At 42.1% G+C, this 19,611-nt stretch overlaps 1 protein-coding gene across 2 annotated transcripts; it reads right to left on the minus strand.

Moving 5' to 3' along the window:
• Positions 1-102: 102 nt before the first annotated feature.
• On the minus strand, positions 103-10,774 carry ppp1r26 (protein phosphatase 1, regulatory subunit 26). 2 transcript variants are annotated; one of them, XM_042059362.1, is made up of 5 exons: positions 10,656-10,774; positions 4,733-7,986; positions 712-811; positions 557-615; positions 103-405 (listed from the first exon to the last, which is right to left on the minus strand). In XM_042059362.1, exons 2-5 carry the CDS (start codon positions 7,909-7,911, stop codon positions 384-386), a joined length of 3,360 nt encoding a protein of 1,119 aa, XP_041915296.1. In that variant the 5' UTR covers positions 7,912-7,986; positions 10,656-10,774; the 3' UTR covers positions 103-383. The 2 variants fall into 2 exon arrangements, with proteins under 2 accessions (XP_041915296.1, XP_041915297.1); XM_042059363.1 differs by having other exon boundaries at positions 707-811.
• Between the last annotated feature and the right edge of the window lie 8,837 nt (positions 10,775-19,611).

Raw genomic sequence — 19,611 nt, forward strand, 5'->3', positions numbered from 1 at the left:
TACCATTAAAAACTTCAACTCCCAAATATAATATTCTGTAACTACTGAAATGATAAAGCCAGAGCCAGTGTAAAGCAATTTTTGATGACCACTTTATTTATTTAGAAAGTGGAAACGAACTCAATATTAAAACCATCATTGTGCCTTAATTCATCCAACCTGTGCATTACATAATCATAAATGAATAATACATCTGAGTTTTGAACGTAGGCCTACAAGTGCATGGTACAAAATACAGTACAAATACAAATACAATAAATAGACAAACTCAACAACATTACTATAAATGTAATTAAAACAAACACAAAAATATTTTAAGATTCAAGAGGTCAAAACTGACTTAACAGGGCCGTAACAGGGTACCTTCCTTTGGAAACAGAACTTCACTTTTCTGTGGCCTCCCTCCTATGAAATAAGTTGAAAATGAGAGCAAACCGAACCAGATTTCAACCATACAGTTAAGTCATTACATGTTTATGTCTTTGATATATCAACAGGGAGACTGCAAAACGTAAGACTACATGTGGTTAGTATTTCACTACACAGCAAAACCTACTTGGTGGTACAGACCACAAACTGGAGCTTCCTCTTCACAAGCCTGCATTTGTTGGGTACCTGTGGTATGTAACATTTAAGAATCAAAAAGTATGTGTAAGCATACTACCATAGATCATTTGAGATATTATGTGTCCTCTACTCCATTTACCTGACCTGTATTTGGACCTTGCAGGCCTTGCGGCTCCTTTCCTCTGTGCTAAGGATAATGTAAGGGCTAAGCACGATCCCTGGATCTATGGTGCGTTCCAGTGACCTGTGGATGTACAAGCAACAAATTAGTATTGTTACAGCTCAACAGCCAATGCATTAAAACTACGGTAACAGAAAATACTGCAAATACTACAGTATAAACCTACTAGGTCTCTAGATCACCAACTAGATATACTGACACTGGTCTTCTGGTAGTGCCCAGGGTCAAAACTAAACAGGGTGAAATGGCATTGAGCCATTATGGTGCCCACTGCTGGAACCACCTCCTTTTGGAGATCAGATCGGCTCCAACAGTTGCTTGTTTTAGAAATAAATTAAAAAGTGGTTGTGAGTTCGTTTTTATTATTATTTTATTTCATGTCATGTTTCTAGTTTATTCGTTTTTTTCTACTGCTTTCATATACAGTTTTGTTTCTTAATCAATATTATTTTGTCTTTGCAGTGCTGTTTATATTGTTTATATATTGTTATATATATATATATATATATATATATACACACACACACAGTATATATATATATATATATATATATATATAGAGAGAGAGAGAGAGAGAGAGAGAGAGAGATATTAATCTTGGATAACATGTAAAGCACAGTGAATGATCATTGTGTAAGATAATGTGCTATATAAATAAATTGACATTTACCGCTCCTACACACAGCTGCGTGCGCTGCGTTGCTGGAGACGCATCCCATTCACTTTACATGGGCTCACGTCATCCGTTGCCGAACTGAATTGTGGGTCCGTCGCATCGCGTTTCTCCCGTCGCTCGCGTTGAAAAGTTCAGCTGTTGCTGCACCGACAAACGGCACCGGCCAATCAAGCCAATCTACGGACGGCACCAACCAATCACATTACGGTGTTACTTTAAGTCATTTGCATAGCTACCGTCGGGAACACCCACTGGCATGCGTTGACGGAACGCAACTGTGTGTAGGAGCCGTTACATAAGCTTTGCATCACTTTCAAATGAGGTACACATTGCCTATAAACAGATTTGTAGAAAGAATGTAACAGAAAAATCAATTTGCAGTATGCATCAAAAAGTATTTTCTATCTTACATCTTCACACATAAATAACTGAATAATTGCATTCTCTAATTATTTTCTAATTTGTTATGCCCCTTTCTGTTTTTATACTGCTAAGGTGTGGCTGCATTGCTAGATCTACGACGGCTTTACGTTTCCTGATAATCACACTGGGTTACAGCAGAGACTTTCTAATGTGGAGACACAGCACTCAAAAAATACATAGAAATGCATGGGGCTAGTTTGTCACGCCATTATGGCCGTTGTCTACACATATCCCACCCCTTCCTCGGCAAAACGTCGACATGTGAATACATTGAGCCAATCATATGGTGTGTTGTGAAGACATCGTGCCAATCATGTGTTGTGATCTCGCCGCTGGAGCAAGATTGGTGTCGTGAAGCCTTGCGCATGCGCATTTCTGCCGAAATGGATGCCCCGACGAGTGCCCAAAAAGCGTTGTCAAATGGCCGCTGAGTGGAGGGACTTGCCTAAAAGGACTTTGGTTATCAGTGAGATGCTCAGCAAAAACTTTACTAATGCAGTTATGTTATATACTATGTAAGTGTATGTATGTCTGTGTATATGTTGCATGTGTATAATATTGTATAATGACAACTAAAAGTTAACAAACATCCTGCCTTTGTGATAAAAAACAACAAAAAACATAGTAAAGGCAGTTAATAATTACCGGTAAATGTGTTGATCACAATTACTTAGTAAAACATAACAAAGTATTCCTATGCAAAGTGTTTTCTTTTGTGAAGACACAGACACACACACACACACAGTAATGACTCCTACACACAGTTGCGTGCGTTGCAATGCTGGAGACGCATCCCATTCACTTTGCATGGGCTCACGTCATCCGTTGCCGAACTGAATTGTGGGTCCATTGCGTCGCGTTTCTCCCGTCGCTCGCGTTGAGAAGTTCAGCTGTTGCTGCACCGACAGACGGCACCGGCCAATCAAGCCAATCAACAGACGGCACCAACCAATCAAATTACGATTATACTTCCAAGTCATTTGCATAGCTACCGTCGGGAACACCCACTGGCATGCGTCGATGGAACGCAACTGTGTGTAGAAGCCCTAAGTGAAAAGTGAAGAGACTGCTGCAGGTTGTTTGAAAGTCATTATTTATTACACTGTAGCACTTGTAAAGATCCAGTCAGAATGCCACCCTCCTTTCCACAGGGAAATAGGGAAAAAGCATCAATTTTGCAAAATATTTATGAAAACTGGCGATGCACAGCATGGTCAGTATGTCTTTTTTTTCCTTTCTTTAAGTCTATAAACAAAAATAAATAACATTCTTTTCACATATGAAATCCAGGAGAAATGTGGAGTTCATACCACAAGCAAACAAACAAAAAGGAAACAACAGAAAGAGAGGAACCAAGTAACCTGAAGAGCGTACTTTACACTTGTGAAATTGGAAATGGTTAGGTGTGTGCATGTGTTTTAGAGTGAATGAGTGAGAGAGAAAGGAAGAGAGCATATGTAAACTACAGATTGATGGAGCGGCTCTTGGCTTTTAGCAGGGGAAGTCCCTTTTACACATCGCTGCTCTCCACCTGCCGTGGTCAGCCAGCTGGGTCTGGGCTTGGGCATGTAACGACCTCCTCTCATGCCATAATTCATATCTCATTTATCTTAATCTATGGTTTTGCTCATTCTTGGAGTAGATCTTCACCCAACAAACTCAGCGAGGCAGAGAGAGAACGTTAAGGGGAGAAGATGGTCAGACGAGTCCAGAGAAGAGCAAAATGAAGGAGGGTAGTAGACGAAAGGCATGGGTGTGTGTAGAGTGGATCAGACAAGGGGCCATGCTTAAGAGAGCAAATGAGTCATCATTTGAATGAAAGATGAATGATGGAGGGTTTTTTTTCATTAAACGAGTGCAGGTTCCATTCTGGATGATATATCTGGACCTATTTTTAACCTTCCGGTAACCATAGTAACCACATTTGCCTGGGCCTGGTCTCCTCTCTGATCATGTGACTGTGACCCCAGCTTGCCTTCCTCCTCACATACATGACCCATGCCTTGCACTCTAGCAAAAACAGGCTTGTGAGAATGTGTGGTGTGATATGTACTTTCCCCTTGGTGACAAGAACACAGATGTAGGCACAGACACACAATGGAAATGAACGAGAATGCGGTGAAGAATATATAGAGCCCCTTGAGGTGATATGCTGCAACTGAAAGAACAGGGTAGTTCTTTTCAGTACTTCATCAGATGAAAATAATCCTACTCAGTTCCTCAAAAAGCTTTATACATATTCACCAACAGCAGCTGCTCCTCAACACACTTTTTGCTAATGATGCTTTTGAATTTTATTTCTTACACTTTTACACCTGTAAGTGTACTGCAGTGAGTTAGTCAATTCATAACGCTGTGAGTGTGTTGAGTATGTGTCCCAAGCTGTGCATCATTCGATATGATGACTTAGAGTTGTTGACTTTAGAAAAACGTTTTTAAACTATCGTGTTACAGTTGGACAATTTAAATGACCTCCTATAGGATTCAATTGTGTTTGGGTTACACTTGCAATCCTAATATTACCAAACTGACTTTTAAAGTCTGTCAGGGAAACCTCATTCTGTCCGAGTGAAAACAAAAATTCAAAACAATAGGCATACGTTGAGTTTAAACACACAAATGAAAAAAGGTCAATCTCTTCCTCTTGATGGCATATTATGTGCATTTAAATATATTTATAAATGTACAAACACATTTAAAAAGGAAAAAAAAACTTTTCTACAACCATACTTGAACTCACACTAAGCTAAGATCCCTTGGTGCCTCGCCATATATATAAAATATGTGGAATTAACGCAATCAGTGGAAAGTCCACTGCGCCTGCTCACCTTGTGAGAGCGAATGTACAAAAAAGGTGAAAAGTCATGAAAAGGAGTTCTACTCACACACTGGGGAACCTTTGCTGCCTACCCTCCCTCTGCCTCTCTCCATGTCTCCTCTCCTCCTCCTCTGAATCCAGGTCTGTCTCATCTACAAGCTCTTCCTCTCTCGTCACCTTTCTCACTTCAGTCGGTCCTTCCCTCTCTCCTCCCTCCTTCTTTCCCTCTCTCTCCTGTCTGCCTCTGGCTTGTGAACAGCTGGCCTGCTGGGCTGACTGCCCCTGCAAGACCCCCTGGTTCTTCAGCAGGGTGCATCCACCGGGCTGCTGGGCTTGGAGTGCTGGGGGCTGGTCCCATCGTCCACGTTTCCCACCTCCCTGCAAACGACTGTCTGGGGCGCCAACATGTGGTCCTAGACTGTCTCTGCTGACGGGGGTCTCCATGGAACTTCGGTAGAAGGTGACCGGGGGTAAAGACGTTGAACAAACAGTGTTTCTACCACACGAGTCCGATATGCTCGGACGGCTGCTCTGGTTGAGTCCTGGGAGACTGGCTGTGCCGGGGTTATTAGTGCGTGCTGGACAAGGGGTTGTCTGTGTGGGAGGAATCTCGTTCGGGCTGCTGGGGGTTTGTGTTCTGTTGGGTAAGTGTCTGATGACACCGTGTGTTCTACTGGGTGTGTGTGTGAGGGTGTGTGTTCTGCTGTTGGGCACGTCACAGTCAGGGTGCAAGTGAGGTTTGTCTCCGGGAGGGGACCCAACGTTGAGCACGCGTCTCTCCTCAAAGCCTCTCTTCCTCTCTCCCTTACAGCTTGTTGCTATGCTGTGGGAGAGTCTATCCCGGGCAGGAATTTCCACAGTTGCCTGGCTCTCCCTGCTGCCGTCTGGTTTTTGCCAAATTCCCTGTTGTGCATCCGGGCATGGCATTCCCAAGTCTAAAGGAATTTCAGCCTGCTGATCTTCCAACTTGAAGGCCCTAGGAGGGGAGATGGCCTTGCTGTGGTTCTGGTCCTGATGTTTTCCCTCTGTCTCCTCTGCCTTCACTGCAGCAGTGGGGGTGGAGGAGGAGGTGGGGGTGGTGATGGTGGTCTTGCTGGTGTTCCCACCCCCTCCGTTAGCTCTCTCTGCTAAGAATTTGCGGATCTCCTGCTCAATGCTGTCGTCGCTGTCAACTGAGCTACTGTCCTCTTCCCGCTCCTTGGAGGTCAGACAGTCTGGGATACCAGTTCCCGCACCGCCACCCTCAGTTGTGTCCAGACGTGGTGGTTTGGCCTGTGGACTTGGAGATTTGCTTTTGTTCTCCTGCTTTATGTCCTGGGGGCTCCTTACAGCCTGATGGGGATTCTTATTTTTGACCTGACTACTTTTCTTTTTCCCTCCCTTAGACAGGCCTGACTTGGCGGTCTTGACATTGGGATCAGTGGGGGGTTTGTGTTTTTTGGAGGGCTGTGTTGTGGAGGAGGTGACCACTGGCTTTGTAGGGGCTTTCTTCATCTTTCTTTTCACCCTTTTCTTTGTTTTCAGCAGGTCTTTGATGGCGGCATCAAGGTCCTCATCACTGTCTAATGAACTGCTTTTGTCCTCACTTTGATCACCTTTCTCCGATTCAGTTGGAGGCTTGGGCCTCAATGTTGTTTTAGGCGGTTCTTGGGTTGTTGCTGGCGCAGCTGGTGTCTCCTTCTGCATTTGAGCTTTCTGCTCCAGGAACTTTCGGATTTCCAGCTCTATCCCATCCTCACTATCCACAGAGCTCTCTGCATCACTCGGGTCCTTAGAAGACAGCGGGGGGGCTGTGGAGTGCACAAGGAGTGTGGGATCCAGGGGGTGTGGGCTGGGGTCAAAGGTTATAGGCATCACAGCCTTGGAGATGTCCAAGATGGCTTCGGCACACATGAGCTCAGCTGTTGTGTTAACTTTTAGCATAGGCACTGGGGTAGGCTCCAGTCTGCTGGGGGGAGCGACAGGGCCTCTGGCGTTGAGCCCATCTGAGGAGGGACTGCCTAGGGATGCAGGTCTGTCAGGGGAGAAGCCAGGCACCGACAACTTCCCATCTGTCCTAGGTTTCTCCTTCTTTTTCCTCTTTGTGGGTCCAGGGGTTGTAGGTTTTGATGCCTTTTTGCCCGACATAATTTCTGTTCTGTCTGTATTGAGGAGACCCACCTTGGCCCCCGGGGTTGCATTTTTGAGCTGCGACTGCTTAACTGTACTCTTTTTCTTCTTCTGGGGAACTATCTCCTTCTGCTTCTTCTCTTGCTGGAAGCGGCGGATGGCTTCCTCTATGCCATCATCGCTGCTGGAGTCAGAATCCTCCTTCTTAATCTGAGGCCTGGACAGCTGAAGCTGCTCCTGGTTCTTCTGCTGCTGGTAGCGCTGGATCTCCTCCTCGATGCCATCATCACTACTGCTACTGGCATCTAAGAGCTCTTCTGTTTTAACGACCAGGGAGGGCTGCGCTTTGTCTGGGTGGGGGAGAGTAGAGGACGCCCCTCTTTGGTCAAGTGATGGCAGTTTCTTTAAAAATGACAGCATGGTCACAGCTGGTTTCTTTACAGGATTCTCCTTACTTGGTCTCTTCTTCTTGAGCTTCTTCTTCAGGTTTGCTACTGGGGTAACGCCTCCTTTAGAATTCTTCAGGATATGATTGCTGGCTGTGAGCACCTTGTTGCCGTCAGAGCATGATTGTGGATGGGAGTTATCTGCTGTGACCACAGTGTCTCGACGTGGGAGCTTGGCTGCTGGGCTGGTTCTGACTGGAGAAGGTTCTGCCTTGCGCTTATGGTCCACCTTCTCCTTCAGGTACTCCTGGATGGCCTCCTCGATCCCACGATCCACTGAACTGTCACTGTCAGTGTCGGAGTCTTGACGCTCAGGCTTTGTGCATGGAAGTGGCGAAGGTGGTCTGCAGTCCATTGTTGCCCCACCTCTAGAACCACTGGGGCCCGTCTTCATCTTGTGTCCTGGTTGCCGTAACGACTCCCGGCTCGAGTGTGCAGAAGACCCCGTCCCTTCCATCTGGCCCCCGTCGCTCGTGTCGACGGACGACTGGGTGGTCCGGAGGGTCTCGATGATCATCTGGACCTTTTGGTGTATGGGCGTGCCGCTACTTGACAGGCTGCTGTCTGAGTCATTGAAGCACAGTGGCAGGCCCAGGCTCTGGGGCGCGCCACCTCCGACACTGCTAACACTGCCAACGCTTCTCCAGTCTGAGTGAATTGCCACCGCTGGAGGCACGCTCTTCAGGAACATTCTAGAGGGTCGGAACGATGGCCTAGGAAGATCATTAGAGCACCACTGCTATGTTTTCCTCATCATCTTCACATCCTGCAATGCACACAAACAAAAGCAATAACAGGTTAGACATAAGTCAGACCACCAACTCACAATTTGCATTTCTCAAATGAGAGTAACCACGCCATGATAGTATTCTTCTTAGACTCCCTAAATGACCTTACTTTGTAAGCGACAGTACACATTTTCGGGACAGAAATATGAATGGTAAATGAACCTACACTTAATCACCTTCTATATATAATTGATTTAAACTGATTTAAGTTAAAGGTTTAGCAACAATATACACACATTTTAGGGACAGAAATATAAAGGGTAAGTGAACTTACAATTAATGACCTTCTATAATTCAAGTGAAACACACTGATAAGTTACAACACAATTTTTTAAATTAAAGAATTTACAATTACCATCATCGGCAGCAAAAGGACAATTTTCAGAGAGGCGAGTAGAACACAGTAATTCAACAATTTCAGTGAATTGATTTTTAAAATGGTCCGATCCAATGAAGCCGTTTGCTGTGTTTACTGGAGGTTCATGGCCTTTAAGGACGCACCTATGAGCCAGCCAGCACATATGATGTAAACTGTCTCCAACAAATTATGCCATTATTACACTAGCTGATATGATATGACTGGGTAGCCTCTGAACATTGGTCTGACAATGGCCTACATTAACGAACGTATTGAGAACCAGAGTCAGGAGGACGGGAACTTCTATGTAATAATGATTAAACCTTTTTTCTTTCATCTTTTGTTGTTGTTAACCCAATTACTTGACAATGAACAACGAACTGTGAAATTAACTCCAGCAGAACCGAGCTTAAAATATGGACTGCCAAAACCAGGCTTGACAAATTCGAAGATGAAAATCCAAAAAACACACGTCCATATTAAAAATGCTCATACACTACACAGTATCATTACACACTAATTCCGGAGTTTCAACCAATGTATATTTATTTATTTCATTTATCTAACCAGGCAAATATTTCTCCAATAAATTAGACCATTTGAATTCCACCTGCCCTTGTTGACTGCATGAACTGGTTGCAATGGGAACTGGGTGGCCAGTGGAGAATGTGGTCATTATCAACAATGCAAAGACATTGAGGCTATTTCTATTACATCTATAACCTTAACAATAGAAAACTTTGAAGGACACAAGTGACTCCCTTTCATCCTACCTGCAGTGAAGGGAACTGCACGCTCACCCCTTGATTTGAATATCCTCCTGACCCTAGACATTTAACACCAGGGAAGATAATGGAGTATGTCTACCCATGGCTTGCAAACATTTGCAATCTCAATAAAGCTTATTAGAAACTGCATCTGAAGAAATAAACTTGCCAGTGTTAGGTATTTGAATTCAGTATCCTTTCCAGTGTCCCTTTATTAGGCCTAACTATTTTTTCCCTTTCAATTAAAACACCTTTATTGTGAATAGTGAACATTTCATAAAGTGCTACAATATGATAGATAATGCTTATAAGGCCCAAGATGATAAAATGAAGAACTTCCATAACTTCCGACAACCTCGACTCTGGAAAAATACTTAGGCTAGCCATTAAACATGGATGAATCCCTGTAGAGATATTCAGAAATATGTGGAGGTTGTTAAAATACGGTAGTTTTGCTACCATTAAGTATCTTCCAGGATGTGGACTGAGCCATGAAGTAGCCAATCCATCCATTCATTGAAAGGCAACCTTGTTTCAATAATGTTCAGTTCTTGTATTTGGAAATGCGCTGTTACTTGTCACGACAAGGCAGCAGGTGTAAATGAAAGGTAAGTGCAGTGAAATGCGACCCTATTAGGTTGGGTAGGCTACTACATTAAGTTTTAGCATTGCATTCCCACCTTCCTGAAAGAAACCTAAACCAGGTAGCTTACTATCCTTGGCAAGATAGCCTAGTTGTGTTGGGCTCCAACTTAATAATCAACTAGTATAGCCTATTGGTTATCGATTCTTGTCTAGCCATAACCTTACTTCATAAATGTCGGTAGTCACGTTTAAGACATGTGTTTTCTCTGGTCTGGTATCGTGTCAGGAAGTCGAATGAATTTCGATGCTAGTTCCCGTACAATGCTTCAATGGTAATACAGTGGTGTTACAAACCGACTTGCAAATATGATGCTGAATTTCTTGTAGCATTAAGGAATGGAAATAGTCCGATGGCAAGTCATATTTTCTGTGTTCTTTTAATCAAAATTTGACGTCACATGCCGAGCACAGTAGCCTGCTAACTACAGACCTCTAAGCCGCGAGTGTCGCATCGCCGCACCGGGCTGTCCCCGTATCTCTTCTGCGGCTCGGACTGCGCTGATGCCCGGTGAGTATAGCTAAGAGACACCGCAGAGAGAGCAGCTTCCGTCCCTACCCGGCCACTGCCCTCTCAAGCTCTCCGCGTTTCGCCTCACCAGTAAAATATGAACGGAACTGAAGTATCCATTTACACAACAATATCTTGCATTTCTATCACCAACACAAAAGCCATATATGGTGAAAATCTAGCGGGGACGATAAGTTCCCACCATCGCTTTAGGACTGTCTTGATACACAAGACACTCGCGGGCCTCCCCACTTTAAACCGGCAATTTTCTGTGAAGAAAACCCTTTGTATTGTGTGTCTCAGAAGCTTCATGATAATAGTATAACCCAATCTAAATCTATTGTGCAATGTGTTGCAGTTGTACAGTACCTGAATAGCTGTTGAAGTAAGCACAGTGATGGTGAATTTCCCCGCTTTGAGAGATTCTCTTTGTAATTCTTAAAATTGTAGTGTCTACACGGAGCACGGGTATGCGCAGAAAATGCGCGCTCGCGGTCTCCACTGCCTTCCTACTTACCTTGGAGAGCTCATTTAAAGAAACAGTGCCTTTAAAAACTCAACACGCCTCTGAGTTCACGTAGGCCTAACATGTTTTTAAAACAACAAAAACTCTAAGATAAATTGATGTTTGACATATAGGACAATCTTAAGACACAAAGTAGGCCTATTGTTTTAAAAATGCTCCAAAAATGGAAATGATGGAACCCTGAAATAGGCTTACTTCCTTGCAGACTGGCGAGAGACCCCTTTTTCTCCCCTTTTTAGTAGGCAAGGCTACAGCAGCATTTTCCCCACTCAAGCCACTATTGCCTAGCCAAACACTTATAGGTTAGAATTTATTTTATTATATTAAACAAATTCATCTACAAATTTCAGGCCTGTTGTAGGCCTATTACCATCACATCATGGATCTACATTAAACAGCTCAGCATCATCAGTGCATCAGCATCAATAGTAGGGATGATAGGGATGTAGTGAGATTCTGGGCTGATACCAAGGTTTGCTTCGTTTTTTTGTTGTAAATTATACTCTGTAATGGCAGGGAAACAACGAACATATTCATTAAAAATATTTCTGAATGTGGCAGTCTGCATAACACAACCTTTAGCTAGAACAGAATTGATGTGATATCACAGATAACCATCACCTACTGCCATAGGTAAATGTCATATTGTTTGCAGTAGGCCATAGTAGGCTTGGAGTAGTTTCTATAATTAATTTAAAATCAGTCTCAAAAATCTCTGTTGCTAGTAGGCCTATGTGACAAGCACTCAAAATATGAAATGTAGCATTGACAACAGCTTTAAACATTTATTAATTATAGGCCTATATTGTTAGGATTTCTAGTTTATATTCCAGGATGTAATGCTCAAACATGATTACTAAACATGACTACTAAACCTGACATTTTTGAACATGCATGACATCATATCATGTTGCTGAGCTGTTGAAGAAAGTTTATTTCCTGTATACCTCCTGTAAATTCCTCCTCATTTGTTTGTATAGCTATTCTGCTTTACATTGCTGCCCTCCAGCTCCTTAAATTTCTTGTGTCCTTGTCTTCTGTTTCCTTTCCTCACTCTTTCTTATGTTACCTCTATATGACTGGCCCTTAGGCAGATGTGCCCTCCTTTGAACAGGATGCAGCTCAAGGTCTCTCCCCTTTAAAAGGAAGTGTGTCCTTCCTTGCCTTTGGCTTATTTGAGGGCATTGCAGGCTGTAAACATAGATATTCCAGATATTATTAAACTAACACTGATTGAATATGAATATTTGTTTGAATGAGACATTTATCATTGAAACGGGATAGATCCTGTTCTAAAAATGTGATTTTTCATTCACTAAGCATGACTTGCTGAGGGATAAATGTGTCACCTAAGCAGGCTGACCACAGTAATTTCCCATCTTTGCCTCCTGTGGCTGACTGAGTCTGTTTTCACTTCCTGTGGTAAATCTTGAAGAAGAGTGTTTCTGTCAATACTTCAAGTTTTATCATTGAAATCCTGGTGCTGCTACACGAAGCTGTCACTGTGCACTATGAACATAAGCACAAAAACAGAGCTCTTGTCAAAATATTTAGAGCAATTAAAGATAATGGGAAAAGACATCCTCATTCACATCCATTCTTATCATTCTTCGTTACCAGCTGTTTGTTATACACTAATGTGGATGGATGATGCAGTCATTGAGTTGTTGGATACATCTGAGAATAGAAATTCTTAAAGCTAATTTATACTTCCAAGACAGAAAATGTGTCAAGATGTTCACCTAGCTCCTTCTAAAAAAGCTTGTTGATCACATTTTTTTCCTGCTGACAGCATGCCAGCTGTACTTGTGATGTGTTGCCAGCATACATAAAGGCAGTATTTCTGACCAGGTTTGATGAATAAATTCTACTTTATCTGAGATAATTAGGCTTTAGACTTCAAAATGGGTTGTTTCCCATGTTTAGGTTAAGTGGCACACTGATTTAACACCGATGTTTTTAACACCGATTTTTTCATCCAGATACTGTATACTCAAAACACAAAAGAATCGCAGGCAGCGACAATTTATCTGCCTATTATATGTTTTATTAAACATAAAGATTGGACACAATCTTAATAAACAATCTATATTGATATTTGTAATAGTGCTACAGTGTTAATATTGCCTTAAAGGTGCTCTAAGCGATGCTGGGCAACGTCACTTCTGTTGAATTTCAAACAAAACAGAGAGCTAGCTTGCTACTTCCTCCCACTCCCTCCCGTGCTGCTCCCGTGCAATTGAAACTCTCTTAAACGCGCATCTCGTCTGTGATTTGCTGGAACAGTTTGCCCAGGTTGTTTTTGTTGGCGTTCTTGGAGCCTGGGCTGTCCACAGAGATCGCGTTTTTTTTTTACAGTGTATTCAGTACACAGACAGCTAGCGGTTAGTTAGGTGATGTTTGAAGTAAGTGAGTAAAATGTTTTAGCCTAAAAAACGCGTAGCATCGCTTAGAGCACCTTTAAAGAGCTCAGAGAAGCTTTTTTCTGAGTAAAAGTAGGGATTAACAGGCATGCTCAACAGGATCAAAATTTGCTTAATTTTTTAGGAAGGATGGTTCTCCAACACAACATGTTACATTTATGTAGCACTTTTCTCGACACTCAAAGTGCTTCACAGGGAAGGGGGGAACTCACTAACCACCACCAATGTGCAACACCCTCCTGGGTCAGCCATTATGCACCAGAACGCTCACCACACACCAGCTTGAGGTGGAGAGTGAGGGAGTGAATGAGCCAATTACAGTGGGGATGATTAGGGGGCCAGATTGAATCAGCCAGGAATTTAGCCCTTACTCTTTGCGATCAGTGCCATGCTGACCACAATGAGTCAGGACCTCGGTTTAACGTCTCATCCGAAGGACGGCAGCTCCTAGTAGCCTACAGTGTCCCCGTCACTGTGGCATTGGGATTGATCTTTTTGGCCAGAGGGAAGAGTACCACCTACTGGCCACCAGTGATGCCAGTAACGCGTTAGTCTATTTTGACCACTTTTTTCGGTAATGAGTAATCTAACGCGCTACTATTTACAAACCAGTAATCAGATTAAAGTTACTTATCTAAATCACCGTGCGTTACTATTTTTGTAATTTTCCTTAGTAAAAAGATATATTCTTTGCTTTCTTCTTGTCTCGGGGATTAATGTCATGTAGGCTATGCCAACCTTTTCAGCATGAGGACAACTCACCTGTAAAACCACGCAGCGACACAAACGTAAACAACAATGGAGGGAAGAGAGAGATGCACGTTTTATCTATACAGTCATTATTTTGAGTTTGTGTCAGCTAAACATGACAACATTAAGGTACGTTGTACATTCTGTGCTGGCGACAAAGTGCTGTCTAGCTAGACATCCCAAGTCTCCCGAAGTTTTGGGAGTCTCCCACATATTGATATCTTGACGCCCGCAAATTACATAAAATCTCCCGGAACCTAGAGTGAACAAGAGCACGCAAGCCAGACCGGACTTCAAATCGCGTGTGCATCTAAGTTTAACACGCACACAACGGAGAGGGAGAGAGAGGAGTGGTGCGTGTGTGCCTGCAAGCACATCCAAGACAGAGAGCATCCTGGTCTGTTCAGTGTAGGTGGGCTTGTATCTCTTTTCTCCCGAACTTAATTAATCAGTTCAGTTAGTATATCTAGGAACAGGAGCATCAGAGTCAGTGCCCCTCAAAAAGGAACATTTAAGGCCCATTTCACATCAGACTACACAAAAGTCTACCCAATTGTCTCATAAGAGTAAAACATAATGATAGTATTGCACACTGCATTGTTTGTAACAGTGACTTTAGCATTGCTCACGGCGGGTTAAATGATTGCAAAAGACTTGTTGAGGTGAGTTTAACAAGTGTAATTTCATTTGCATATTACTCAGGCCTATACTAGATGGCTAGTTGCCAAGGCTACATCAAAAGGCCAAAATACCAAAATCTACATATTTTACTATCACAATTTCTATCAATAGGCCTTCCTTATTTGGTGTACTGACTAGACATTATTGAACAAACATCTGCATTTCAGTATCTAAGTAGGTTATCATTTTTATGTTGAGGCGGTGGGGGTGTTGTCGGCAGCTGCTGAAAGTAACTAATAAAGTAACTTGTAATCTAACTTAGTTACTTTTAAAATCAAGTAATCAGTAAAGTAACTAAGTAACAACACCACTTCCAGCAGCAACCTTTTTTCCAAGGAGGTCTCCCATCCAAGTACTAACCAGGCCCACACCTGCTTAGCTTCAGGATTTCAGCTAAACCAAGGTATCCTTTAGTCTGGTGTAACAGAGGTCGTAATTCATCCGCCACTCACGGCCCTCGAACCCGCCACCTCGACACACACCGGTATGGGAGTCGAACACTCTAACCACTGAGTTAAAAGCCCAGGCTCCCAACTCAGCGGTTAGAAGTGTTCTTAAGGTTAGGGCTGTGAGGATTTACACGGGCAACTAGTACGCTAGCTCAGTTCGCCTCCGTTACACTGACAAACTCTCCACTGTATTGTTAATTAGATGATACCTTTCATTGATTTGCCATGTTTTGCTGTGTAAGTCTAGTTGTAACATTTGCCCAATGGGAAAGAAAGCTGATATTGTTGCACAGGCTAGTCTCATACTAGCCCCTGTAAACACAATTAAAAGCCACATACAGTAGGTCAGTGGCATGTTAGCACAGTGCAAGTTCTCATTAGGACTGTGATCAGTGCTTCAACAAGGTCATCACAATGCACCTATGTTTAATCCTTGAACCTCAGTGTGACCCACTGTCCTACTTAAAGTTCAAACTTTTCAGCTTTACATATTTTAAGATTTGTTTTGAAAGAAAATTTTGTATTTGTATGTGTTTGATGTCACTGACTGTTTGAAGCATAAGTGATGCCCCATGTCCTCCCTGAAGAAAAGTAGCTATGCTGTAACAACCATTTTGAAATTCTTCCTCTTTCTTTTTCCTCGAAAGAAGGTCTAACCTTGATCCATACAATGTATGAATAATGGATTTCTAATAGTTAATTTATAAATTCTTTCCGTGCTCTTTGGCCAGACCATAGACTGCCTTCCATTATAGTTTTATGGGATTGACGATCTTTCAGGTAAATGGGCTTGGACAGTCTTTTTTTTTTTGGCAAGAAATGGATTTCGTCTTGTAGCCTATACTTTACAAGTTGAAAAAAATGCTTTGCAGGATAGGTACACTAATGCATCCTCCTCTGAGGATCCCTTTGACCTCCGAGCGGCCTCCCTTTGAGAAATACTGATATTTGCAGAGGTAACTGGTAATGTAATTTCCTCTACTTAATGATGCTCTCAGTGCTCACGTATAGCCCATATTTTGTGCCTTTAGAATTGTTTTACATTACTCTCCGTATCTCTACCTTTCAGTAATAATATCCGGCAAATCATTTTATATCTAGTTGTGCATCATGTCATGTCAAGGCAATCCATATCAAAAATGTTTCAGTGAAACCTTTCAGGAAGAAGCTTCTTTTGAGGCAGATTTCAGAATTCAGTGGATTTTGGGTGAAGGCAGATTTGGAAGTAATAAGCATAATACGATTTTCAAGTAATTCCAGCACCTATGGTAAAGAGTTTGAAAGGGTTTCTTAATATTCTTTAAAAGCAGCACGAAGATTTGCAGTGTTCCTGCCCGAATAGCAAATTCCTAAGGTGGTTTTACATGTGATACAACCTGCTCAGAGTGCAGCAGAAGTGCTGTTCGCAATCAAAATGATTGTGGAAACATTATTTTAAGGTGAAAAACTCTTTTAGAGGGCTTTAAATGAATTAGCCCATAATTAAATGTTTGTGTAGATACTGTAGTATATGCTTTCTAATAACAATTGTAAATTGCATTCGGAGTGGTTCCTTGAAATGATTGAAGAAATAATAGAAATGCCAAATGAGCCTGTCCCACTTTGGATTCCCTCCTGAATGCATCAATACCTGGTTGTGTGTGTTCAGGGAGCACACATTTTTATAATGGCATGAAATATGGTTTGAGCTATATGCAGTTGGGAATAGACTTGAGCATGATTAACATAACAATGTTATAAAAATGTGTGAATTCAAAAGGGCAACATGCGAGGAAGAGGGACTTACAGTGTTGGAGTCATTTTTAAATGCTTGTTAAATCAGAGCAGTAAGGTAAAATTGTGCTTCACCACAAGATGGTATTATACTACAGCGTACAGAATTCAATGGTTTTTCACGCCCATGCCTCAATATTAGAGGGAAATGTGTGATGTAAGGGTATGTAAGAGTTGAGATCTTGAGTTGGTACATAACAGTATGTGATGTTTCATACCATGTGTAATGTAGTAGACATTTATATGCAACAAGATTGGGGTCTTTGTCTTAGCAAGCCTATTTGTAAAAAAAATCATGTTTTTAACATGATCATTTATGTTTGTGTGTGCGTGTGCGTGTGTGTGTGATCAAGCCATGTTTTTTAAGGTGTGTGCAGTGCTCGAATTACGTGGGAGCCAGAGGGAGCCGAGCTCCCATAGAGTGAGGACTGGCTCCCATGAAAGCAACAAAGTAAAAAATCTGAAGGTGTCTGGCATTGTAATTTAATCTTAAACAACCGCTCATTATCTATCCCTGTGCGATCTCTTGCCATTACAGACGTGTCATTAAAATATAGGCTACTACGGGACGTAGACCTACCCTACGCTCTTGAACGCAGCATGATGACACTTCACCACCACACCACTATATGAGCAAACCGCATACGATCGATTTGACAGCACTCGCAAGTCTGAAGAAGTTACCCTGCTTTGATGAGAATGTTTTGTGTATTTACATAGGGGTTAATTGGGCTAGCCTACATGGTTTGATACGTGCGGAAAAGTCCTGTTTGCTGTTGAACTTGCGCCTTACCTCTTCTATGTTGATTAACAAAGCTATAAATTATGGCCCATAATGCAGCTTACTAGCCTAGAAAGACGCGCCCCTATTTTAATGTGGGTCTGGCTCGCCAGGCTAGCAGCTTACTTCAATGATTCTGTGAACTGATCTGTTGTAGCTATCCTCTGTCATTCAGAGCTCCGGAAAGTTCCCAGATATTTTGAAACACCTGTTAGCAATCTCTGATGGCAGAATAGCCTATTCAATGGCTACCCGACAACATCTCAGTGCAAATTCCAAAATTGTTCGTCTATTTATTCCCACGGTTCAACACACGAGACGACTGAACGCCCAGGTGTTGTTACTATGTGCACATTATAGCCTATAATACTAGAACATAGTTTGGCTGCAATGGCTTTATTATTTTCTGCCAGTTAGTGCATTTTCCCTGTGTATAAGTTATACTACATGCATTATTGTGTCTGACACTGAGGATAGCCTATCTGAGACGGTGGTCTGCTTCAAATGAGTTAGCCTACGTTGTGAAATTGAGAATGGCACTCAGAGTAAATCCTTTAGTCTATCTTTGTATTGTGAAATTAAAATTAAATATGGAATATTACAATCAATAATATGTTGAAATGAATTAAAAGGAATCAATTTCTATGAAAAATCTCTGTCTATTTTGAGATAGAGAGACCCCCTTAAAGACAAAAAGATAATTCGGGCCCTGCGTGTGTGTGTGTGTGTGTGTGTGTGTTGCGGGGCATATATCTAGTATCAAATCAATTCATTCATAAGCAGTGTAGTTTAAATATAAGTACATGTGTTTGTATGCATATGGAGTGTCAGTAATAATGAGACAGACAGTGTGACCTGTGCTTTGGAGTCTTTTCTTGAGATCTGTTTCAACCTGGAAATCTAGACCGACACCAGATAAAATTGCATTTCACCACAAGGTGGTGTTATACAACAGCTCTAAGATTTGACTAGTTTCATGTAATCCAGGCCTCAATATTAGAAAGATGATTGTGTAATATATCTGCAAGTGATGCGTGAGCCAGAGTGATTAAGAAGAAGTAAGTCATTTAATAACAGTAATTGTATGTAGTGAATCAAATCCAATAGTATTAATGGGTACATTCTGTATTTGATTGCTGCCTTTGTACATTTTCCTTCTCTCTCTGTCTCTCTCTTTCTGTGTGTGTGTGCATGTGTGTACGTGTCAGGAGGAAGGTGTCATATTTCTGTAATGAGCTGTCTCCTTTCTGTTTAAATGTGTGTGAGTGGGCTGGAGTGTTAGACGGGGTGTGTGTGTGCATCAGTGATGATTATGTGTGTGAGAATTCACACTTTCAGTGCTGTTACACATGTGATACTATGCATATATATATATATATATATATATATATATATATATATATATATATATATATATATGTGTGTGTGTGTGTGTGTGTGTGTGTGTGTGTGTGTGTGTGTGAACATGCACGCTATAATTGAAACATTTGCATTGACTGCTGATCATTATCTCCTGAGTTTCTACCTGTTGCGCTTTACTGTTAGCAACTATAGTCATTACACACACACAGACACATACACAGACACATACACATACACATACACATACACAGACACACACACAGACACAGACACATACACAGACACATACACGTCTTAGACTTATACACACATACTGCACACATGTGCACGCTGACTCACACACACTCACTTTTTTCTCAATATGCGTCATAGGTACTGGGCTTTGTGGTGTGACTGACAGATTTATTTAGGGCCTTGAGAGTGTTTGGATGAGTGTGTGTGTGTGTGTGTCTGTCTGTGTGTGTGTGTGTGTGTGTATGTGTGTGTGTGTGTGTGTGTGTGTGTGTGCGTGCATGTGTGCCACTTTATCCTGGGCAGTAAACGTGTGGGAATGTGGGGGGCAGTGGAGACAGGTGAGTGA

Source organism: Alosa sapidissima, chromosome 13, assembly GCF_018492685.1.
Source record: "Alosa sapidissima isolate fAloSap1 chromosome 13, fAloSap1.pri, whole genome shotgun sequence".
Classification (NCBI taxonomy): Eukaryota; Metazoa; Chordata; class Actinopteri; order Clupeiformes; family Clupeidae; genus Alosa; species Alosa sapidissima.

Bases quoted from the DNA above. Each gene is read 5' to 3' on its own strand.
- ppp1r26 (XM_042059362.1), bottom strand. From the start codon at position 7,911: ATGTTCCTGAAGAGCGTGCCTCCAGCGGTGGCAATTCACTCAGACTGG. The intron at 812-4,732 runs GTGAGTAGAACT...GTACATCCACAG, and splicing joins CAGCAAAGGTTCCCCAGTGT to GTCACTGGAACGCACCATAG. The intron at 616-711 runs GTCAGGTAAATG...TACATACCACAG, and splicing joins CCTGCAAGGTCCAAATACAG to GTACCCAACAAATGCAGGCT.